Here is a 24,451-nt window from a genome sequence, read left to right as displayed (position 1 = left end):
TGAGGGAGAAAAAGTGAAATAAAAAGCGAGACAATGCGTGGTTGTTAGTCCTAATGACTTTTTCAGCGAATCCTCGAAAAAGATGCGTTGTCTACGCCATTGTTTCGTGTCTTTTCCAAGGGTCCCGACGTTGTAATATTTTTTGTTCCCCGATTTTGGGAGGGATTAATAATGCAAGGTGATCGACGTGGAGTGATCGGTGAATTTGTAATAATCGCGTGTTTAATTGTTTGTTGCAGAAAGCTAGATTAGCGCGTATCAGGATCGCGAAAGCGTCGAGCGGAGCAGCTTTCGTCAGCAAAAAGAAGGCGGCTGAAGCTCGATTGGCTGCGCAGGAGAGCGGTCTCCAGCTGGACGACAGCTACAAGGAGGAAGACATTTTCGAATTGCAGCATCATCATCTGCTTCGCTGTTTGGAGAAGACCACGGTGAGTTCGACCAACGAATTTACTATCCTAGCAAGATTTAAGGATAGTTTAACAATAAAAACAACTCCCCAAAGAATCCAACATCGTCCATGGAAATTAACACTAGGTTTACAGACACTGCCCATATTTTTATCGCTAAAATGCAGTTTTCTTGCAACCCCTTGACCTACGATTTAATTCAAAATAATTTAGTAGATTTCATTTAACGTAGAAAACTCGATGACCAGTAGCTTCGTTAATTGCAAACAGAGAATATGTACGAGTTCTGTAACTTTTGGGATCTGAGGGAGTCGAAATAGACGCGAGACTAGTCTTAAAAATAACGAAGAAATGTCAAAGGTCGGGGGAAGAATCGTTTCCGTTTGGACGAGTCCCCACGGTTTGGGGAACGTTTCATTAAGCCTGCATGCGGGCCTCGTTTAATTCGGTGGCGTCACTCCGTGAAACGTCGCCGTGATCCGAAGTTCATTCTCGAAGGCGAGAAGCCGACGGTCGTCGCTTAAAATCCAGGAGCCCGCGCGCTGCGGAGTAATTTGAATAAACCCCTTCTGTTCCCGTCTAATTTTAGCTCGACGCTCGCGCGGGGGGCGCCGTGCGCCACCCACCGTGCGCCACACGGTCCGTCCTCGCACGGAGAATAACCCTTGCGCGTCGCTCTGACAGGTACACGGACCGACGCCACGCGTCTCCCTGGAATTCTGACGCACGCGTCGCCGAACACCCCCTCGACACACGAATCTTCGATGCTTCGGGGAATATTTAGAACTTTTGCTAGGGTGTACAATTCGCAAATACTGTCGACTCTGATATTCGTTTCGATATAAGCGAATTGCATCAATACTCGCTTCGATATAAGCAAATCACATGAATGTTTGCTTCGTTATAGGCGAAGCACACAATTTTGCGACACTTCGAGACCTATAGATTTAAATTCATTGCCATATCAAAGATAATTTTGATTTTATGGAAATTTCGGGATCATAGTTTGAGCATACATAGCACAATTGTGTGTGCAAAGGAAAATCTGTGGAATTTGTTATGTTAAGTCCTTGCAATAGTAATTGCTTTGGTGCAGGGAACTAGTCGCTGAGAATTTTACAAATGTTGCGTTATTTTATAGGTAGTATTCTTTATTTTCCTTTGAGGCTGATGTTTGCTTCGATATAGGCGAATTACACCACTTTGCGACACTTCAAGACCTATAGATTTAAATTCACTGCCATATCAAAGATAATTTTGATTTTATGGAAATTTCGGGATCATAGTTTGAGCATACATAGCACAATTGTGTGTGCAAAGGAAAATGTGTGGAATTTGTTATTTTAAGTCCTTGCAATAGTAATTGCTTTGGTGCAGGGAACTGCTCGCTGAGAATTTTACAAATGTTGCGTTATTTTATAGGTAGTATTCTTTATTTTCCTTTGAACAGTCTATTGAGGCTGATGTTTGCTTCGATATAGGCGAATCACACCCCTTTGAGACCTACAGACTTAAATTCACTGTCATATCAAAGATAATTTTGATTTTATGGAAATTTCGGGATCATAGTTTGAGCATACATAGCACAATTGTGTGTGCAAAGGAAAATCTGTGGAATTTGTTATTTCAAGTCCTTGCAATAGTAATTGCTTTGGTGCAGGGAACTGCTCGCTGAGAATTGTATAAATGTTGCGTTATTTTATAGGTAGTATTCTTTGTTTTCCTTTGAACAGTCTATTGAGGCTGATGTTTGCTTCGATATAGGCGAATCACACCCCTTTGAGACCTACAGACTTAAATTCACTGTCATATCAAAGATAATTTTGATTTCATGGAAATTTCGGGATCATAGTTTGAGCATACATAGCACAATTGCGTGTGCAAAGGAAAAGGTGTGGAATTTGTTATTTTAAGTCCTTGCAATAGTAATTGCTTTGGTGCAGGGAACTGCTCGCTGAGAATTTTACAAATGTTGCGTTATTTTATAGGTAGTATTCTTTGTTTTCCTTTGAACAGTCTATTGAGTCTGATGATTGCTTCGATATAGGCGAATCACACCCCTTTGCAACACTTTGAGACTTACAGACATTACTTAATTATGCATCACATGTATTGTATTTCGATTTCTATAATAATTTCTCTATATACAGGCTGTTCGGCCATCCTTAGAAAAAAAAATAATGGGGGATTCTAGAGGCCAAAATAAGACGAAAATCAAGAATAACAATTTGTTGATGAAGGCTTTGTTAAACAGTTATTAACGTTTAAAGTTTCACCAGTAATGAATTTTTTTCTCGAAAGTGGGTAGGATTTCGGGGGTATGTCTATTGACCAAAAATGAGTGTAATTGACTCCCCTAGCTAAACATAATTTTTTTAGAACGATTTAAAATTTTTTAATTTTGTCGAAAAATTTCACAACTTCTCGAATTTTTTTCTCGAAAGTGGATAGGATTTCGGGGGTATGTCTATTCACCAAAAATACTTCTAATTGACCCCTACAATTAAAAATAATTTTTTTAGAACGATTTGAAATTTTTTAATTTTGTCGAAAAATTGTACAACTTCTCGAATTTTTTTCTGGAAACTGAGTAAGATTTCGAGGGTATGTCTATTGACCAAAAATGAGTGTAATTGACTCCCCTAGATACACATAATTTTTTTAGAATTATTTGAAATTTTTTAATTTTGTCGAAAATTTTAGGCACCTGCCCCCTGTCGATTTTTCTTAAAAATGCATTTTTGATTGTTAATCATTTTGTTTGCGCCCCTACAGAAAAGTTGTCCAATACTTTTTTGTAGATGCCTATGAGCTCTACTTCGGAAAAAAGTTTCATTGAAATATATTCACTATTGTAGGAGTTATGGTCGTTTGAAAATTGGACCATTTTTATGGGGTTTTTTTCACTTTACGGTGTTAAGGAACAACTTTTGGAATATTTTTAGAATTTCTACATATTCTCCGTCAAAATACGCGTAGTTTGCTTTTTTAAACATTAAAATCGTCCAATCCGTTCAGAAGTTATGACGTTTTAAAGATTCCCATGAAAATTCGGGCAGACATTCTGGCCAGAAATTATATTTTCGATAAACAATTTTTTTCTCGAAAACGCGTAGGATTTCGGGGGTATGTATAATAACCAAAAATGCTTGCAATTAACCCCTGCAACTAAAAATAATTTTTCCAAAACGATTTGAAATTTTTTTTTTTCGACGAAAAATTTCACACCTTCTCGAATTTTTTTCTTGAAAGTGCGTAGGATTTCGGGGGTATGTCTGTTGTCCAAAAATGCTTGCAATTGACCCCTGCAACTAAAAATAATTTTTCCAAAACGTTTTGAAATTTTTTTTTTTCGTCGAAAAATTTCACATCTTCTCGAATTTTTTTCTCGAAAGTGCGCAGGATTTCGGGGATATGTATAATAACCAAAAATGCTTGCAATTGACCCCTGCAACTAAAAATAATTTTTTCAAAACGATTTGAAATTTTTTTTTTTCGTCGAAAAATTTCACACCTTCTCGAATTTTTTTCTCGAAAGTGCGCAGGATTTCGGGGATATGTATAATAACCAAAAATGATTGTAATCGATCCCTGCAACTAAAAATAATTTTTCCAAAACGATTTGAAATTTTTTTTTTCGTCGAAAAATTTCACATCTTCCCGAATTTTTTTCTCGAAAGTGCGTAGGATTTCGGGCGTATATGTAATGACCAAAAATGCTTGCAATTGACCCCTGCAACTAAAAATAATTTTTCCAAAACGATTTGAAATTTTTTTTTTTCGTCGAAAAATTTCACACCTTCTCGAATTTTTTTCTCGAAAGTGCGTAGGATTTCGGGAGTATGTATAATAACCAAAAATGATTGTAATCGACCCCTGCAACTAAAAATAATTTTTCCAAAACGATTTGAAATTTTTGAATTTAATTGTCAATAACTTTTTAACGAAGCCTCCATCAACAAATTGGTATTCTTGATTTTCGTCTTATTTTGACCTCTAGAATCCCCCATTAAAATATATAATATATAACAAAACACCCTGTATGTATTAAGAAAACTTGTTTAGAATGTCAAGGTCTCTAACATATTTAAAAACCATCCAAATCGGCGATGAGTCCCCTAATCTAAACAAATATTGCAAGCATTGCACTTAAATTCCTGGGATTTTATTCATGTATTATATTTCGACTCCTATAATTTCTCTTAAGGCAACGAAAAGGTCTTGTTTCGAGCCTGATACCTGGGGTCCCCCTTCCTACAACGATTTCGTACCCACGCGACCTCTGCTGTTTACCGATCGCAACGTGCCTCAGTCTTCTGTTATTCTCGCGAGAAACTACGTTAGTTTTGACCGCTTCTGGCAAGCTTGGCTGTTAAAGACAAAGAAGAAAGTGTGATTGGTCCAGTGCAGTGTGTTCCTTTGTTATTCGAGATGGACAGCATCGAAGACGCACGCTCGTAAGTTTTAAATTCCTCGTCCAAACCGTACCGAACGTCGCGTGGACAAATAGGGTAGGTCCCGTCGTCCACTCGAGCCTGAATTTCCGCGGAAATTGTGTTAATTGCATGGTTCTTGGGGGCAAAGATTCATCGATTAAATTGAGAGTCGTCGGTTCGAGTGGATGCACCGTGCACTTTTCGAGAGTTCGAGTGCAATTCCGGCCCCGAATGTTTTTTAATCGAGTTTCCCGCCCTCCAGCGCCCCTCCGCGGACTCGACTTCGATCTCAATACTCGGTATTTCGATTCGAGAATCTCGCCTGTAAAATTGTCAATTTCTTGCATTTCGTGAAGTTTGTAGCTTCGTTATCAGTGCCCAATCGCGGTTGTCCCTTTTGAAGCTACCTTTGTTCTAACCCTTCCTCGTTCCTGGCCGGTGTACTTAACCTAGAAAGCAATACGATTCCCGGGGCAGCCTTTGTCGGCGTTTACTGGACGCGTTTCGAGCACGTGCACGTGCCTCTCGTTTCGTTGCATTTTTTTTTTATTTTCGCCGAGCCTCGACCGCGCCATTTTCTACGTCTTCCTATCAGAGACGGGAACTTTAGCAATTTCGAAGTTGCCACGTCGTCATCGAGAAGTTACAATCGACCATTCGATCTTTTCCCCTCCCGCGTTTTCTATACGATACTTATTAGCTCAGAGCTCTTTCAGCGATCTTGAAATTTTCGTCTGGAACTGTTATTCAGTTCGTCGACCTCTCGCGAAGGATTGAAGGAAATAGAAAAAGTTTTATGACCAAGTCAACGATCTCCCCTTGATTAGCGAGAATCGCAGTTCTAACTTTGGGTTTGATTTAAAGTGAGCGTGGGAGGAACACTCATTTTAAGTCCAGAATTATTAAACAGTAACTTTCCATTTTTAATTAATTTATAAGTGTTTATAGAACCACAGTGCAACATTTTTTGGAATTTCATTCAGTTTTCGTCGTTGTTAGGACCAAAATGACCCATTGGTAATTTCTAGTAAAAATTGTTAACAATATATTCCACTGGATCTTCGAAAATTGACCGTAGTTTCCCATCTGAGAATTAGTGAACATTTATCCCCATTGCATTATACATTTCTTCAAGTATCTATTTAATTTCTTAGATACAAATAAATATATTATAATTGTCAGTAGTTCCAGTGTTAGAACGAATCTTTCCAGCAATTTTTTATTTATTTATACAAAATCCTCAGCAGAACCAATTGTGGAATTTTACTGATTCCTATTCATCGTCACGACTATTTTTACATTGGTAATTTTTAATAAAAATTGTAAAACATATACTCCACTGGATTTCTGAAAATTGACCGTAGTTTTCCATCTGAGAATTAGTGAACATTTATCCCCATTGCATTATACATTTCTTGAAGTATCTATTTAATTTCTTAGATACAAATAAATATATTATAATTGTCAGTAGTTCCAGTGTTAGAACGAATCTTTCCAGCAATTTTTTATTTATTTATACAAAATCCTCAGCAGAACCAATTGTGGAATTTTACTAATTCCTATTCATCGTCACGACTATTTTTACATTGGTAATTTCTAATAAAAATTGCAAAACATACTCCACTGGATCTCTGAAAATTGACCGTAGTTTTCCATCTGAGAATTAGTGAACATTCTCTTCGATTGCATCATACATTCCTTGAAGTATCTATTTAATTTCTTCGATACAAATGAATATATCATAATTGTCAGTAGTTCCAATCCATTTTTGTAAACATTTACAAACCCCATAGAATAAATTTTGTAATTTCACTGATTTCTATTAATTGACCAGGCTATTTTTAATAGTAACAATTCCTCTGGTCTTCGCGTTCCACTTTCGTCGTTGTTTAATTGTCAATCGATATCCAGATTTTGCAGAGACGTCGCGTAAATGATAGATTCCACGTTTTCCCACGGTTAGGGGGAAGTCCCCGGTCCACAGGCGACTCGTTTCGAGATAACGTCACGCTGGAACGTCGCTTCGGTCGCCAAACGTCCCCGCAATCGTGTTAGCGTGCCGATTTTCCGGTAATATCGACGTTCCTTCGCGGAAGAAATTGTTTTCTTGTTTTTGTTTCGACCCACCAAACGAGATCCCGTTTGGAATTCGATCGCGACGCGGAATGGATGCTTGGACCTCGTCCAGAATATCGTCCCCTCGGAGATCTATCGCGATTTTCTTCGAATTGTTTTTCCTCTCGCGGGAATTACTTGAAACGAGTCGTAAAAATTCTATTCGTGAAATATCCGTCGAAAGTTTGATCGTAAAACTATTTTTAAAATTCATGAACACCATCCGTATTGATTTTAAAGGGTCTCATTTAATTACTCCAATTGTATGGATTTTATAAAGATCTTTTCTGTTTTTAGTGACGATTATGTGTAATGGCTTCCAGGATAAAATAGAACTTGATAAGGATAGTTTTAGACATTCAAATGATAGTTCAATTATATTTGTTTCATTGTATTTATTATATTTCGTTGGTATTACATTCTATCAACCATTTTGAGATCTCAAACTTAGTGTAATGGCTTCCAGGATAAAATAGAATCTAATAAGGATAGTTTTACACTTTCAAATGATAGTTCAATTATATTTGTTTCCTTGTATTTATTATATTTCGTTGGTATTACATTCTATCAACCATTTTGTGATCCAAATATTGTGTAATGGCTTCCAGGATAAAATAGAACTTGATAAGGATAGTTTTAGACATTCAAATGATAGTTCAATCATATCTGCCTTATTCTATCTATTATATTACATTATTATCACATTCTATCAACCATTTTGAGATCCCAAACACTGTGCAATGGCTTCCACTATGATATAGAACGTTATAAGAATGCTTTTGGACTTCCAAATAATTATTCAATTATATTTGTTTCCTTGTATTTATCATATTACATCGTTATTACATTCTATCAACCATTTTGAGATCCAAACTTAGTGTAATGGCTTCCAGGATAAAATAGAATCTAATAAGGATAGTTTTACACTTTCAAATGATAGTTCAATTATATTTGTTTCCTTGTATTTATTATATTTCGTTGGTATTACATTCTATCAACCATTTTGAGATCTCAAACGTTGTGTAATGGCTTCCAGGATAAAATAGAACTTGATAAGGATAGTTTTACACTTTCAAATGATAGTTCAATTATATTTGTTTCATTGTATTTATTATATTTCGTTGGTATTACATTCTATCAACCATTTTGAGATCTCAAACGTTGTGTAATGGCTTCCAGGATAAAATAGAATCTAATAAGGATAGTTTTAGACTTTCAAATGATAGTTCAATCATATCTGCCTCATTCTATTTATTATATTACATTGTTATTACATTCTATCAACCATTTTGAGATCTCAAACGTTGTGTAATGGCTTCCAGGATAAAATAGAACTTGATAAGGATAGTTTTAGACATTCAAATGATAGTTCAACCATATCTGCCTCATTCTATCTATCATATTACATTATTATCACATTCTATCAACAATTTTGAGGTCTAAATATTGTGTAATGGCTTCCAGGATAAAATAGAACTTGATAAGGACAGTTTTACACTTTCAAATGATACTTCAATCATATCTGCCTCATTCTATCTATCATATTACATTATTATCACATTCTATCAACAATTTTGAGATCCCAAACACTGTGCAATGGCTTCCACTATGATATAGAACGTTACAATGAAGCTTTTGGACTTCCCAAAGATGGCGTAAGCAGAATCTGTCATAAATTGTTTTATCCGAGGATTTCGAAAACGATTTCGACGAGGAAGATCGTTCTCTAGAGGAGGTTTGGCGTTTGTTGCGCAGCTCGCGACTATCGGACGCGGCCAATCGGTGTCTTCGGTGTCGGCGTATTGATTTCTTCCGGGTCGTGGTCGGCCTCGATCGAATCTCATCGGAATCGGAGTCGTCGGGGCGAGACGTCATACCGGGGACTAATTATAGCTGGGGGAAACGGCGTTAAAGAGACCCGAGAATAGTGTGCAGCCCCATCGGATTTTCCGATTCGCGTGGCAGAAGCGGATGCAGCCGGGGAAGAAAGTGTTCTCGCGTCTACTTCTCCTAGACGACTCGAAAAACACCTTACCTGGCGCTCTTGGCGCGCTTTCGACCCCGCGACCACTCGTTTCCGGTTACGCGGCGCCCACGCCACCGTCCGGAAACCAAGCACCTCGCTTCGTACAAACTCTCTTCTGTCGCCATTTTTTTCCTTTACGAAAGTCTCACTATTTCATTTTCTTTTTATCATGCGATCCACTATACTAGTTTTCTCTGTATACATTCTCCATATTTTCGAAAATTATCCTCTAACAAATAGAAATATTTGAGTGTTCAATGGGGGGGAGATTTCTTATTTATTTATCTGTTTTATTTTGCTTTCTTTTTTGGTCAAATATTATTATACGATAAAACTGACTTCTCTGTCTAGGGATATTATAGAGATTTTTTTAAAATTACAGCATAACATTTCTATATCATGTTATAGATAATTCTATTATCGTAATATTCAGTAAATGAAGTACTTGTAATTTTATAGCATTCCTAATGGCAACGAAATTATTAAAAACATATATAAATACGAGGCTTCATTCACTGTGAGTGACGGTCACCGGTGACCACCAAGCCAGTCATGTTACTTATTTTACTAAATAGTAATTCAATGGGTTATTTGTTATGTTCCAGCATTCTTAATGGCAACGAGATCACAAAAAGAATACATAAACGTGAAGTTTCATTCGCTGTAAGTGACGGTCACCGGTGACCACCAGGCCAGTCGTCTCAGAAACTTTTCCAAATTTTTCTCTGCACGATCCTCACTTCGTCCATCCTCCCGTATCACTTCTTTTCGCCCCCAAGAATTCCACCCCTCAACCACCGACGAATAATAACAATCCATAGACTCGAAACCTATAAAAATCCCGTAACCCGTTTTCTGGGAAAAATTTTCTAGTCTTCCAAGGGTGTCCCCCCCCGTTGGATCGCCTCCATTTTCCTATTCCCCCGTCCTCTCTCTGTCTTTTTTCTCTCGCCCTTTCCGGGACGTTTATTTCCAGCTGGACGATATTAAATTCACGGCGAGAGACCAGCCGTGTCACCGTTTTTCGAGCAATGCACACGCAACGGATATTCTACCCCGGTTTCCTCGACGTTTTCACGCTCTCCGCGAGGCGTGAATTTGCACACCGTGGTTTTAATTCCCCCACGGTTCCGTAACCCAGTTCCATCGTACCGTTAAAACGTTTCCCCGGGTCTTTCGCCACGTCCCCAGAAAGAATTTCTCGGTCCGAATTAATCCAAAGGACCCCTCTCGATCACTCTCGTGGGCGACTTATTTTATTCGAGCCCACCAGGTCGCCGAGACAAGGTTCGAGAATGGCGACGCCATTTTAGAAACGCAACGTTCGCTAGACGCAGGCCAAGATGGACACACGCATTCCTCGGTGAATAGAGGCAGCAATCAGCGTTCGTAAATCCAGCTGGGCCATTCTCGTGCCCCGTAAATTACTCTGGAAACGCCATACGACCCTCCAGTCGACATTTTATGGACGCCTCCGTTCGTACATTTTATCGTATTTCGTGGAATTCCCACCAAACGAACGTGATTAGATATATCAGGGGTACGGATGCGTGGATATATAAATTATCAGTTATTTAGAAGCCTATTGAGAGTATTTATTTCATTAGGAATTATAATAATTGTACTCCAGTTTCGACAAAATTTATTTCGATGATTATACAAAATTTTATTTTATTTTGTAATATAAAATGAGGGTACAGGGACAATTTTAATGTGAATTAGATTTAACAGAATATATCAGATGTATTTCATTAGGAATTAGAACAATTGCATTCTAGTTTAGACAAAATTTATTTCGATAATTATACAGAATTTTATTTCACTTTATAATATAAAATGAGGCTACAAAAGCAGTTTTAATACAAATTAGCTAAACAAATTTTTAAATAATACAATAGTGTCTAACAGAAATCCAATGACACAAAGATTTAGATCCATCTATATCAAGGGTCATTTTCTCTCAATATTTCTATTTTTAACCCCCTTGAATGATGCAAATAATTAACTTTCGCTCCCAAAGTGTAAAAGTCTCGGTTTCCCAGTGGGCCAGAAAATAGCATCAGAATTTGTTTAATTTATATTTAAACGCGAGTTGGAGTTTCGGGGAGAGTTAGATCAATGGCTGCGCTAAATGGGAAGCGCAATTGGTGGCCCTCCAAAACGGTGTCACGTCACGCGTCACTATCTTGGAGAGGTCAGTGCGTTTATAACCACCTTTACAATTCGCCCATACGAAAATAGCCAAGCATCTGTTTATAGAACGCTTCGCGGCGATTTCTTTTCTGTCCACCGAGAAAGAAACCGAGTTAAATTCAGAGTTCCTCGGGTAAATTTGCACCCCCAAAAGCGAGACAACGAAAATTCACAAACTTTCCGAATGTTTCGTTCCTCCGTCAATTAACTTCTCGCGTCGAGTTTTTCTTGGTAGAAAAGTTCCCCTCGATCCTTGGCGAAGTTTAAACGATTTCCAGCCGCTCCTTTCGACCCCTGGTCTCTGGGGGGGTTGCGTTTCGAGTATCGTATTCGTTGAAATCGAGCCGCTGCAAAGGGAGATTGATTGGACGAGGCGCGCCCGGAGACTGTCCTTTGTCCATCGATCAAAGAGGAACGCGTATCCTTGATCCAGTATGCGACAAAGAACCGCCCCAAGTTGCCACTTTGGGACAACAAAGTACCAGAGACACGCGAACGCCTCCCTCGTCGACGTTATCGTTAAGGATTCTGCGAAAGAAAATCGTTCTCGCAATTATATTTCGCTGGAACGTGTCGATATTTTCGCTGGAGCGAAAATAATGGGTAAAACGATGGGTGTCCTTTGTCGAGGAGCTCGTTTTATTTTCACGCCTGGCTACTCCTCGTAAGGACCTCGACGACGACGAGATTAATCTCGAAATATATACGAAAATTCGAGAAACTGTCTAAAACTACCACGTAACCATTCATTTATCACCCATTTTCTCATACTTTCGATGGATTTTTAGATTGATAGAATTTTAATTTATTGTATACTCTGGATAGAAAAAGAATGGCATTTGTTTTAACTCGTTGATTATGAAATTTAGAGAAATGTGAATTAAACCTCTCGAATTGATCGACACTCCTATATAGTGGTCCATTTAGCCTTCATTTTCTTATAGTTTGGATGGATTTTTAGATTGACGAAATTTAAATTTATTGTATACTCTGGATAGAAAAAAAATGGCATTTGTTTTAACTCGTTGATTATGAAATTTAGAGAAATGTGAATTAAACCTCTCGAATTGATCGACACTCCTATATAGTGGTCCATTTAGCCTCCATTTTCTCATACTTTCGATGGATTTTTAGATTGACGAAATTTAAATTTATTGTATACTCTGGATAGAAAAAGAATGGCATTTGTTTTAACTCGTTGATTATGAAATTTAGAGAAATGTGAATTAAACCTCTCGAATTGATCGACATTCCTATATAGTGGTCCATTTAGCCTCCATTTTCTTATAGTTTGGATGGATTTTTAGATTGACGAAATTTAAATTTATTGTATACTCTGGATAGAAAAAGAATGGCATTTGTTTTAACTCGTTGATTATGAAATTTAGAGAAATGTGAATTAAACCTCTCGAATTGATCGACATTCCTATATAGTGGTCCATTTAGCCTCCATTTTCTTATAGTTCGGATGGATTTTTAGATTGACGAAATTTAAATTTATTGTATACTCTGGATAGAAAAAGAATGGCATTTGTTCTGACTCGAATTGATCGACACTCCCATATAGTGGTCCATTTATCCTCCATTTTCTCATACTTTTGATGGATTTTTAGATTGACAAACTTTACATTTATTGTATACTCTGACTAGAAAAAAAGTGTCATTTCTCCCAATCCATCGATGATAAAATTCAGAGAAATATAAATTAAACTTCTCGAATTGATGGATACTCTCATAAAGTGGTCCATTTATCCTCCATTTTCTCATACTTTTGATGGATTTTAAGATTCACGAAATTTAAATTTATTGTATACTCTGGATAGAAAAAAAATGGCATTTGTTCTAACTCGTTGATTATGAAATTTAGAGAAATATAAATTAAACTTCTCGAATTGATGGACACTCTCATATAGTGGTCCATTTATCCCCCATTTTCTCATACTTTTGATGAATTTTCAAATTTATGAAATTTAAATTTATTGTATACTCTGACTAGAAAAAGAAATAACATCTTTCCTAATCCATTGATGATGAAATTTAGAGAAATATAAAACCTGACCCAGATCTAACACCATACGAATGTTTATATTGACAAACTTTACATTTATTGTATACTCTGACTAGAAAAAAAATGGCATTTCTTCCAATCCATCGATGATAAAATTCAGAGAAACATAAATTAAACTTCTCGAATTGATGGACACTCCCACATACTCCTTCATTTATAATTCCTGACGAATTTTTAAATTTCAAATCCATTGTATACTCTGACTAGAAAAAAGTGGTATTTCTTCCAATCCATCGATGATAAAATTCAAAGAAATATAAACTAAACTTCTCGAATTGATGGACACTCCCACATACTCCTTCATATATAATTCCTGACGAATTTTTAAATTTGCAAAATTTCAAATCCATTGTATACTCTGACTAGAAAAAAAGTGGCATTTCTTCCAATCCATCGATGATAAAATTCAGAGAAACATAAATTAAACTTCTCGAATTGATGGACCCTCCCACATACTCCTTCATTTATAATTCCTGACGAATTTTTAAATTTACAAAATTTCAAATCCATTGTATACTCTGACTAGAAAAAAGTGGCATTTCTTCCAATTCATCGATAATGAAATTTCGAGAAATACACCTAACCCAGACCTAACACCACAGAAACTTAGACAAAATGTAAATTTATATGTATACTCTGGACAGAAAAGAAATGACATCTCTTCGAACTCGTCGATTCGAGAAATTCCAACTACAACGCGTTAAAAGGGAATTCGAGGGAGGATCGTAGCGGTCAAAGGTCGCGTTAAATTTTCAATTCTGGGATTCTGAGACGTTACGTGTGCTTTCGGTGGGAAAGTCTACTCGGAGGATTTCGAGAAGCGATAAGGGCGAATCTGGGTATGGAGATTCCAGTGAAATGCACTTTGGATGCAGAGAAACGCTATCGAGGTATCTCCTGGCGAATTTCTGCGCGAAGAATCGATAGAATATCGCAGCCATATACTCCAGGAAAAATGGGTTACGTAGTTCCCTTAAATTTCCAAAACAGTTTTAGTTAATCGAGTTTCTTGTAATTTGTTTTGGGGGGACAAGAAATTTCGTAAACCAAATTTCCGACAGAAACGTACGGTGCTATTCGTTGCTCGAACGCGAGTTTCCTCTTTGGCTATTCGAGAACAACTTCCCCGTAGCAATACTGGATGGACCAAACTTTAGTTAACAACAATGGGACTTGTTGGGGGAACGATTTCTCTACGGTTCTCGAATTTATCTTCTGGTTTCGCACGAAAACAATTGCTTTTGCAGTCAACGACGTCGTTGTTTCAAAATTATTCTTTTCGTTATTAAATTAATCATGATCGTTGGTAGATTTATATGTCGATCTTATGGATCTCAGTAAGTATCATTACTCCGTGAATATCATTTGTTAGCAATTTGGATTTTGTCGGTAATAAAAGCGTTAGGAAGCACCGATTCCCATAATTAAATTGTTTATCGATCCTTTGTCGAACGCAGTGCTTGTTTTACAGTATAGTCGAGGGCACCGTTAACAATTTAGAGGCAGGAAATTGTAGAGTTTCCGTCAGCGTGAAGTATGTTGACTTTACGCTACAAGTATACTGTGCAACTACTTCGCGAATGCACTATGCAGTTACGTGTACGGTCTCTGCTACGTTGCAACGATAAGCGATTAAAAATTTACAAGGTTACACACACTATGCAATTATTGATACGACAGGTAATTATTTCTTGACCGTCTTCGTGAAAGAATCGCCTGGAAGGTCCCGCGATCGCCGCTAGAGGGCCACTTAACCCTCTCTTTTCTCGCTAGCGCTCGAGTGACCATCCATTTCTTTACATACGCTTATCGATTGGGGTAATTCAGTATCCTTTTCCTTAACTTTACTGTTGTTATATCACTCACTTGTTATAAACTGATGAGAACTGTTTGGAATATGCAATTAATTCTGTATTTCATTATGTGTGGTCCTTAGCAATCTTTAAACGATGCTAACCTTTTAGAATCTTAATTTCTTTAACCTGGTTCCCTGTATTCTTTCGAAAAGCATGTTACTAACTTTGTATGCACTCTCGTTTCATACAATATGTTTGTGAATAAATTAATAACACTAAACCACATGCAATAGTATAGACTAGTTTGAAATTGAAAATTAGGGGTAGCGTCTTCTTAGGTGCAGCCATTTTTTGGAGAAATTAAAAAATTTCGAATCGTTCTAGAAAAATTATTTTTAGGTGCGGGGGTTAATTACAGTCATTTTTGGTGAATAGACATATCCCCGAAATCCCACGCGGTTTTGAGAAAAAAATTCTTTACTGAAAATACAATGTCTGACCATACCATTGATATGTTTCCCTGAAATTTCATGTGAATCTTTAAAACGTCATAACTCCTGAACGGATTGAAGAATTTCAATGTTTAAAAAAGCAAACTACGCGTATTTTGATGGAGTATATGTAGAAATTGTAAAAATATTCAAAAAGTTGTTCCTTAACACCGTAAATTGAAAAAAAACCCCATAAGAATGGTCCACTTTTCAAACAGCCATAACTCCTACAATTGTGGATATATTTCAATGAAACTTTTTTCTGAAGTAGAGTTTATGGGTACCTACAGAAAAGTATTAGACATAATTTCCGTAGCGCGTCAAACAAAATTACTAAAAATGAAAAAGTAATTTTTAAGAAAAATCGACAGGGGATAGGTGCCTAAATTTTTCGACGGAAAAAAAAAATTTCAAATTGTCCTAAAAAAATTATTTTCAATTGCAGGGGTCAATTAGAAGTATTTTTGGTGAATAGACATACCCCCGAAATCCTACTCAGTTTCGAGAAAAAAATTCCTTACCGAAAATATAATATCTGGCCAGAAATGTTTGCCTGAATTTTCAGGCGAATCTTTAAAACGTCGTAACTTCTGAACGGATTGAAGGATTTCAATGTTTAAAAAAGCAAACTACGCGTATTTTGATGGAGTATATGTAGAAATTCTAAAAATATTCAAAAAGTTGTTCCTTAACACCGTAAAGTGAAAAAAAACCCCATAAGAATGCTCCAATCTTCAAACAGCCATAACTCCTACAATTGTGAATATATTTCAATGAAACTTTTTTCTGAAGTAGAGCTCATGTGTACCTACAGAAAAGCATTAGACAACTTTTCTGTAGGGCGTCAAACAAAATTACTAAAAATGAAAAACGAATCTTTAAGAAAAATCGACAGGGGGTAGGTGCTTAAAATTTTCGACAAAATTAAAAAATTTCAAATCGTTCCAAAAAAATTATTTTCAGTTGCAGGGGTCAATTATAGACATTTTTGGTGAATAGACATACCCTCGAAATCCTACTCAGTTTCGAGAAAAAAATTCGAGAAGTTGTGAAATTTTTCGACAAAATTAAAAAATTTCAAATCGTTCTAAAAAAATTATTTTCAGTTGCAGGGGTCAATTATAGACATTTTTGGTGAATAGACATACCCTCGAAATCTTACTCAGTTTCGAGAAAAAAATTCGAGAAGTTGTAAAATTTTTCTACAAAATTAAAAAATTTCAAATCGTTCTAAAAAAATTATTTTCAATTACTAGGGTCAATTAGAAGCATTTTTGGTGAATAGACATACCCCCGAATTCCTACCCCTTTTCAAGAAAAAAATTCAGGAAGGTGGACAAATTTTTCGACAAAATTGAAACATTTCAAATCGTTCTAAAAAAATTATTTTCAGTTGCAGGGGTCAATTATAGACATTTTTGGTGAATAGACCTAACCTCGAAATCCTACCCACTTTGGAGAAAAAAATTCGACAAGTTGTGAAATTTTTCTACAAAATTGAAACATTTCAAATCGTTCTAAAAAAATTATGTTTAGCTAGGGGAGTCAATTACACTCATTTTTGGTGAATAGACATACCCCCGAAATCCTGCGCATTATCAAGAAAAAAATTCATTACTGTTGAAACTTTAAACATTAATAACTGTTTAACAAAGCCTTCATCAACAAATTGTTATTCTTGATTTCGGTCTTATTTTGGCCTCTAGAATCCCCCATTAAACTTCCCAGGGGTGGCTGAACACCCTGTATATGTCCATTATAATAATCAACTGCATTAATTATTATTTAAATGCTTCAAAGTTGATTTCCATTCACCAAAGCAATTGAGATTCTGGGTCCACTTAATCCCAAACAAAGAAAGGGAAAGTCCCACTAAAATGATACTAACATTTGTTGAAATGATTCTGTTTTAGGATCGCGAGTTCGTGGAGATGGAGGTGCCCTACAACGGCGCCCCGAAGAGGCCCGGTTCGCCGTCGCCCCTGACCTCCCCCGCGCACAGCACTGCCTCGAGGGGCGGCCTGCTGCACGCCTGCTGCGGCCGCTGCTACCCCCAACGTTACCAGGTACGCGGTCGCCGTATTCTCGCCTCGACGACCTCCATAAGCGAGGGTGCACCCTCGTCTTCCTCCCACTCTCACCAATCGCAGCAGGCCGGGCAACCGTCCTATTCCGATTACCAGCCGGTTGACCCGGCCACCGTGCCGAATGTCGCGTTCAACGTGCCCGGTGACAATGATCGTCAACGTCGCCAGGGCACCAGCTCCTCCAGCCCCTACAACGAGACAAGGGTGTGAGACGGGCTCGGGTCAAGGATCAAACTATCGTAAAACGAACCGATTTATTCGGTAATTAGCTCGACCCACCATCGAAATTATCGTTCCATTGAAAACACAGGGTGTTCCCCCACCTCTGTTCGAAAATTACATGTGTGAAAAATTTAACGGGAGATTCTGGATACCAAAATGAGTCGAAAATCAAGAATAGTAATTTGTCGATGGAGGCTTCGTTTGAAAGTTATTAGCAGTTGCGTCTGTTGGCGCGCAAGCTGCTGTGCGCATCTCCAGACGCAACTGTTAATAACTTTTAAACGGAGCCTCCATCGACAAATTACTATTCTTGATTTTCGACTCATTTTGGTCCCCAGAACCTACCGTTAAATTTTTGACACATGTTGTCGGTCTAGACTCCCAACACTTGTTGCTGGAAGCAACAGGGTTATTTGAAAACCATTGGGAACTGATCATCCATGGATCCGGAAGATCCCGACAGATTAACCAATCCTGCAGGATGTAATTCGGGTTTAAACGCACCTTCCGTGGAAATTGAACTACGATATCGCTAATTTCGATCTTGGGTCTAATTAAGGAACCGTAGTTACGAAGCAATCTTTAAGATTCCCCGGACTATTTAATCTTATTGCTCTCGAGACTCGATTTAGGCGATTAAGCTTCGCCCTTCGAAGCTTTCAATTTTCGATCTTTCGCGGCCTATCGGTTACTTTGATCGTTTATCGTTTTTCGAACGAATTCTGGTGCTAGCGGCGATGTCGACGAGTTTTTTGGAGGTTCCAAAAGGTCCCTGAATCGAAATATTATTGTTGAGTGCAACGTCCGGGACGCGAAGCATCCTATTTTATCTCTCTTGCATGCTCTTGACAGGCAAATTTCCACCGCGAGGAAAGGATAAAGACTTGCAATTTTTCAAGTGTTGCGAAATCGTCCACGGAATGTTAATTATTAGCGCGACAAATAAAAGAGAGATTGCCTCCATCGTCTGTTGTTGCTTTTCTCGAAATACTTGCTATTCTTCTTCGCGACGAGTTGCCCTGTGATACGTCGAGAGTTTCATATCAGTCTTTAAAGGAAAGTTCGCAAATCGTAGGATTTAATCGTAGGATCTTAGGCTGTCGTTCTCTAATACGAAATTACGCTAGCGTTACTCTACCAAATTTTTGGCAAATTCTAAATAAATGTCGTAGCGAAAACGACGCTGGATTCACCACCCTGGATGGTCCAGCGCGTCCCTAATCGAAATTTCTAGGTAGATCGTCCTTAGATCACCCCTTTCGGTCCAGCGGCCTTTTCTTCGAGTTTTCCAGCTGTGGCTCTAATCGAATCGCGAGCAAAACGAGCCGTGGCTCGCGATCGTGCATTGAAAAACTTCCGCTCGATCAGATCGATCAAAATTACCCGAAAAAGTTTCCTCGACTAAAGGGTCTAGCCGAATAAGCATGGTAAAAGTGCCCCCAAACCAAATTGAACGGGGTTAATAACCCCTTTTCCCAAAGTTTTAATCTGGTATCTCTACTACAGGGGTAATTACGGGGTGAAAATCATTTTTTGGTTTATCCTTAATATCTCCCGTTCTACTCAATTAAAGATTATGAAAAAAATCATGGTTATTCTATCGATCGATGTACATGTTTGAGAATTTTTTCAGAATTTTTGGATGCAAATTCGATTTTTAAAAAATTCGAAAATATTTTAACCGTCGATTTTTTGTCGAAGTTATCAAGTGACCATATTTTTACAGCTATAGCGTAACATTATGACTATTATTTGAAATTACATCTAGCGACCAGTTAACAAAGTATGTAAACAAATATATTTCAATTATATCTATTTTAAAAGCATGTGCGGCCTTTTTTGGTATGAAAAAGTAGGAAATATGAATTCATATTTATTTAACAATAATGCACTTTTCCAAAAAATCTGAAAAAATTACGCATTAATAGTCATAATGTTACGCTATAGCTGTAAAAATATGAGCATGGTCACGTAAGTAATTAAGACAATATAAAGCTTTTTCACTATTTTTTAATCATTTTTTATTTTTTTGACTACGTTCCACTCCTTCGAAAAACCTGAAAAAATTAGGGATTACTAATTCTTTTGAGAGCTTTATACTGTATAAAAACAAATGTGGTCACTTGATAACTTCGACAAAAAATCGACGGTTAAAATATTTTCGAATTTTTTAAAAATCGAATTTGCATCCAAAAATTCTGAAAAAATTCTCAAACATGTACATCGATCGATAGAATAACCATGATTTTTTTCATAATCTTTAATTGAGTAGAACGGGAGATATTAAGGATAAACCAAAAAATGATTTTCACCCCGTAATTACCCCTGTAGTAGAGATACCGGATTAAAACTTTGGGAAAAGGGGTTATTAACCCCGTACGATTTGGTTTGGGGGCACTTTTACCATGCTTATTCGGCTAGATCCTTTCGTTTTAATTTAATGAATGAACTGTTTTGGTACTGGCGGACGGGCTGTAATTGTCGGCGGTTCCAGAAATTATTGGAGTTTTTAAAAAAAGCGACGCGAGAGAGTTTCTAGTATCGATAACTCGACGCGTATCGACTGCAGGCGAATATCGACTCCGCGTAAATCAGCCTCCGCCGTGGTCGGGGTCGACGTTAACGAGGGAAAATGAGAAGTGATAAATGGTCCGGTCGGCTGACAGATCGAGGACGAGATCCCATCGAAACCCCATTAAGTGTCGTCCCTCTTCTATCTCCTCGCTTCTGCGAACGCCATTTTTCAGTGGTCCTCGGTTTCCCTTCTACAGCCTCACCGTTATACGGGCGCGTTAATTGTCGATTAACTCGAAAATTCACCCCCTCGAACTCAGCTCCAATTATTCTCGTAGATTAGCGTTGAAATTGAAACTCTCTGGACCACTGGCGTTAATTAGTTTGCGATTCCACCCAACGCGTTCGAAGAAGACCTCGAGCTTTCTTTTACGCCGTCGAAGGTAGTTTAAAGAGGCCTAGCGGTGCTGATACTCGTTGCAACGCAAGAATTTCGAATAACGTATCTAATAATCATCCAAGTCGGTGAGGAGTGCCCTAATCTGAGACACGTATCGAATATCAGGGCCTTCAGGCCACTCGAGCCGTTCGTGACGGGACGCCAGTCCGTGCAAACGCGTTTCTCTCAGCTTTAAATCAACGATAAGATTCATACGCTCAGCGAAGGAACACGGGCCTCCGAGTCGACGTGGCCCCGTCGCTTCCACGACGAATGTGTTCCTGCAGTCTGCTGGAAATTGCCCGAAACGTGCAGGGACAGGGCGATATATTTCCCTCCCCCCCGAGCAGCGTTTGTTCGCGAGAATTTCGTGCGGCTCGATGACTCGATTAACCGGAATCGAATCAAATATATCTTCCCCCTTCCGTTCGCGACGTTATTTCTCCTCTGGGTTTGATCGAGGGGAGTTTCATCCAAATTTGTGTCTTGTAAGTTGTTTTTTTAATCACGATCACGAGCCACGCGTACGTTTCGTCGATCATATCGAATATTCCCGATCGTCGTCTTCCATCGGAGAACCAATCGTCCCCCCTAGGTCAGCCCCCCCACTCCCACGTCTTCCATTTTTTAGATTTAAAGCTCTTCGAAAACCCGCGGATCCGATCCTTGAAGCCCGAGCTCGTGCCCGTCTTTCTCTCGTCCGATCGCACAAATCAATCGACGAATTCCACGCTGAGAAGTTCTCGCGTCGAACCCCCCGATAATCGACGAAAAAGAAAAAAAAAATGCGGAAAGAAGAGAGAAATGTCCAATTCGCGTTTCTATCGATCGTCGATAAAACAGTCTCTCGTCGGTAAAACAGTCGTTCGTCGATAAAACAGTCGCTCGAGGTCCCCATGGGGGGGAATCTGGGCCCCGAGACCGATCGATGGCGCGAGCTTTCGGCCCTAAAACTAGCTTTAAGGACACCCTACTTCGTAGATAGGCTCAACCGAATCTTCGAAGCGTTTACAGGATACATCGTGCGAGCGAAACCGACGAAACGCGGCGCATAAGAACCCGGGAATCGATTAATCGATCGCTCGTGGATCGACCTTCGCGTTCATATTCCTTGCAGGCTTGCATCAAACTTAAAAACAATTGTCTTACAATTCCCTCCCTTGAAAATTGAAATCTCACGGAGGCCCGTTTTCCGAAACAATTCTATTCGTTGACGCAAGCCAGCTCCCAGGAATACGGATATCTCGATGTTTTCCAAAAAAAGTTTCGTAGATCGAGGGACTCTCGTTCTCGCGAGCGTCGACGAGCCTTCGACGATTAAGGGTTGGTTGACATTTTAACTTGCTCTCGATTCCTTTATTCGGCGTATCCAACGGACTTTCAGCCCTTTCCTCGGCGAACCCTTAATCGAGGACACTTTCAGGTTCGAACGCGTTTCTCAACACATTCCAGCGATCTGTTATTCTGCGAACGCTCGTTCTCCTTCGCAAAAATATCGAAGATCACGACGATTGTCCAAAAGAAATAAAGAATATGAGATTTTTTAACCGATCGCGTCTTTTCGATCTTCGAACTCTCCTTACGTTTCGATCGAAATCGAGAAAGCAACTCGCCCTCCAAAAAAAAACACATAAAATTCAGACTCTCGCAGAGAGAAACGTAACGAAATCTCGTTGGGGATCCCGCGATTTCCTCAGCTCAGGGACGCCACGCGGAAACGAGTTCGCCAGAGTTAGAAACCGCAGTCCGTTGGATATTCATACGGGTGTACAGTCATCCTTGCACCGGTTATCGACTAGAAAATTGTACGGCAACGCGTCACCTTGACCTTAGGGACATCCACCAGGTACATAAAACGTACGCGTGTGTGTGTGTGTACGTCTGCAAATGTTACGTGTATACACGTGTCACACGCTCGTCGAGTTTCGCCTCGAAACCTTCCCGAAATCCGAAATCCAGAGTCCACTTCCGTCTTGCTCCAAAGGCGCTCAGAGAATTTCGTTTCGGTCTAGATTTGCCCTCGAAGAGAAACAGTTTAACGTTTCTCGATATCCCCGAGCGTGGAACATTTTCTTGGCGCGAGAAGAAGTGGCTTCCGAAAAGAAAGCAACGCGATTCGCGTGCAGAGTTTAAAAAAGATCGTTGCTCCTCGAGCGGTAAATATTTTATCAGCGTATCGAGTAACGTGGTGTTATATTTCGTACGTAGACTGGAAGCAACGCGCGGCAATTAAATTATCGGAAGCTGTCTCTCGCGGCTCGACCAGACGTTAAATCGCCAATGCAAACAATTGGAAGCGTTTAAAGTCGAGTAAAACGCCTCCGTCGTTGTTTCCCGCGTTTCTGATCCGCGCGAAAGTCAAACAAACCCCGGGGGGAACTCGATTTACAACGTTTCGAAATCCTCGATGAAATCAGCGGCTGTTCCGTTCCCTCGGCACGTTGTAATTTTAACGCCCACGTCGGATAAAAGAGCCGCGAACGACGTTAACTGTCCCCCTCTAATGCGCATTATAATATAACACGAGTTGCTTTCATGAATGATGCATAGCCGAAGGAACACCGGGACCCTGTAGTGGAGCATCCACTTCAGATCAGCCAGGCAAGAGAAAATTGAATCTTAAGTGCCACCTCCCCTGTCTGAAAAGCTCGATTCACTTGCTGTCGGCCCCCCCAGTAACGAGCACCATCTTTTTTCGACACTCGATACCTCTTCGAGGGACCCCCCCACCCCTCCACACGTGTCTCTTGTTACCGAAAATCGTGCCCCCAGACCTGAGAAAACTCGATTCGACGCTCCTCGTAAAAGTCGAGCGAAAAATTAACAATTCGGGTAAAAATGTCGCATCTTTTTCTGCATTTACAAAGAACCATCGCGAGCTGTATATATGTGTATGTAGTTCTCGTAAATCTATTAGACATGTATTTTTTTGTAGCTGCTAATATTCACTTTGAGGGGTTGAAATCAGCCCTCAAAGTTGGGGGTTTTAAAAATACTTTGTTGAATATCTCGGGAACTATTAGAGATAGGGGTGTGCTTCAAATGGATGAAATTGCAAAACTTTTATTTGTTTAAATAATATGTTAAAAAATAGCTCATATCTATGCGATCTGGTACTTCGTACGAAATATTTCTTTATTGTGAAAAAATCAAAATTCCAATTTATCCGTGTTTCGTACACGGATGTGTAGTTTCTCTGTACAAATGGAGAAAAATAAAAAAATGTGCTATTTTTTAACATATTGTTTAAACAAATAAAAGTTTTGCAAATCTCTTTGCACCATCAAATTCGCCGTTTAAAAACATAAATTTCACCCATTTGAGGCACACCCCTATCTCTAATAGTTCTCGAGATATTCAAGAAAATATGTCTTAAAGTGAATAGACACATTACACCTCGTCGATGGTCCCTTGTTAGACCGCTCGACTTTTATTTTTGAGCGTCCATGTTGGTTATTGCCCCACGTTTGATCGTTGTCGAAATTGGTATATGTACATATAATACGTGTGTATACGTACAGGGTGTTTAATCAAGAATACTAATTGGTCGATTTAATAAATATTTTAACGAGAGATTCTAGAGGCGAAAATACGTCGAAAATGAAGGATAGTAATTTGTCGAGTGGGGCTTCGTTTAAAAGATATTAACAGTCGCGT

At 38.8% G+C, this 24,451-nt stretch overlaps 1 protein-coding gene across 8 annotated transcripts in view; it reads left to right on the top strand.

Annotated features, from left to right (window-relative positions):
- Shal (potassium voltage-gated channel protein Shal) overlaps positions 1–24,451 on the top strand; it is a 95,379-nt gene that overhangs the window by 55,817 nt on the left and 15,111 nt on the right. For 7 of the 8 annotated variants that reach the window (XM_076779264.1, XM_076779267.1, XM_076779271.1 and 4 more), the window contains 2 exons: positions 240–428; positions 17,446–17,598. In XM_076779264.1, the coding sequence (XP_076635379.1) occupies positions 240–428; positions 17,446–17,598 (342 nt within the window). Of the gene's footprint in view, positions 1–239; positions 429–17,445; positions 17,599–23,344; positions 23,396–24,451 lie in introns of all 8 variants that reach the window. The other variant, XM_076779270.1, reaches the window with a different exon arrangement.

This window comes from Colletes latitarsis, chromosome 12, assembly GCF_051014445.1.
Source record: "Colletes latitarsis isolate SP2378_abdomen chromosome 12, iyColLati1, whole genome shotgun sequence".
Classification (NCBI taxonomy): Eukaryota; Metazoa; Arthropoda; class Insecta; order Hymenoptera; family Colletidae; genus Colletes; species Colletes latitarsis.
The sequence above is the reverse complement of the archived record's forward strand: the minus strand, read 5'-3'. Positions and strand labels throughout refer to the sequence as shown.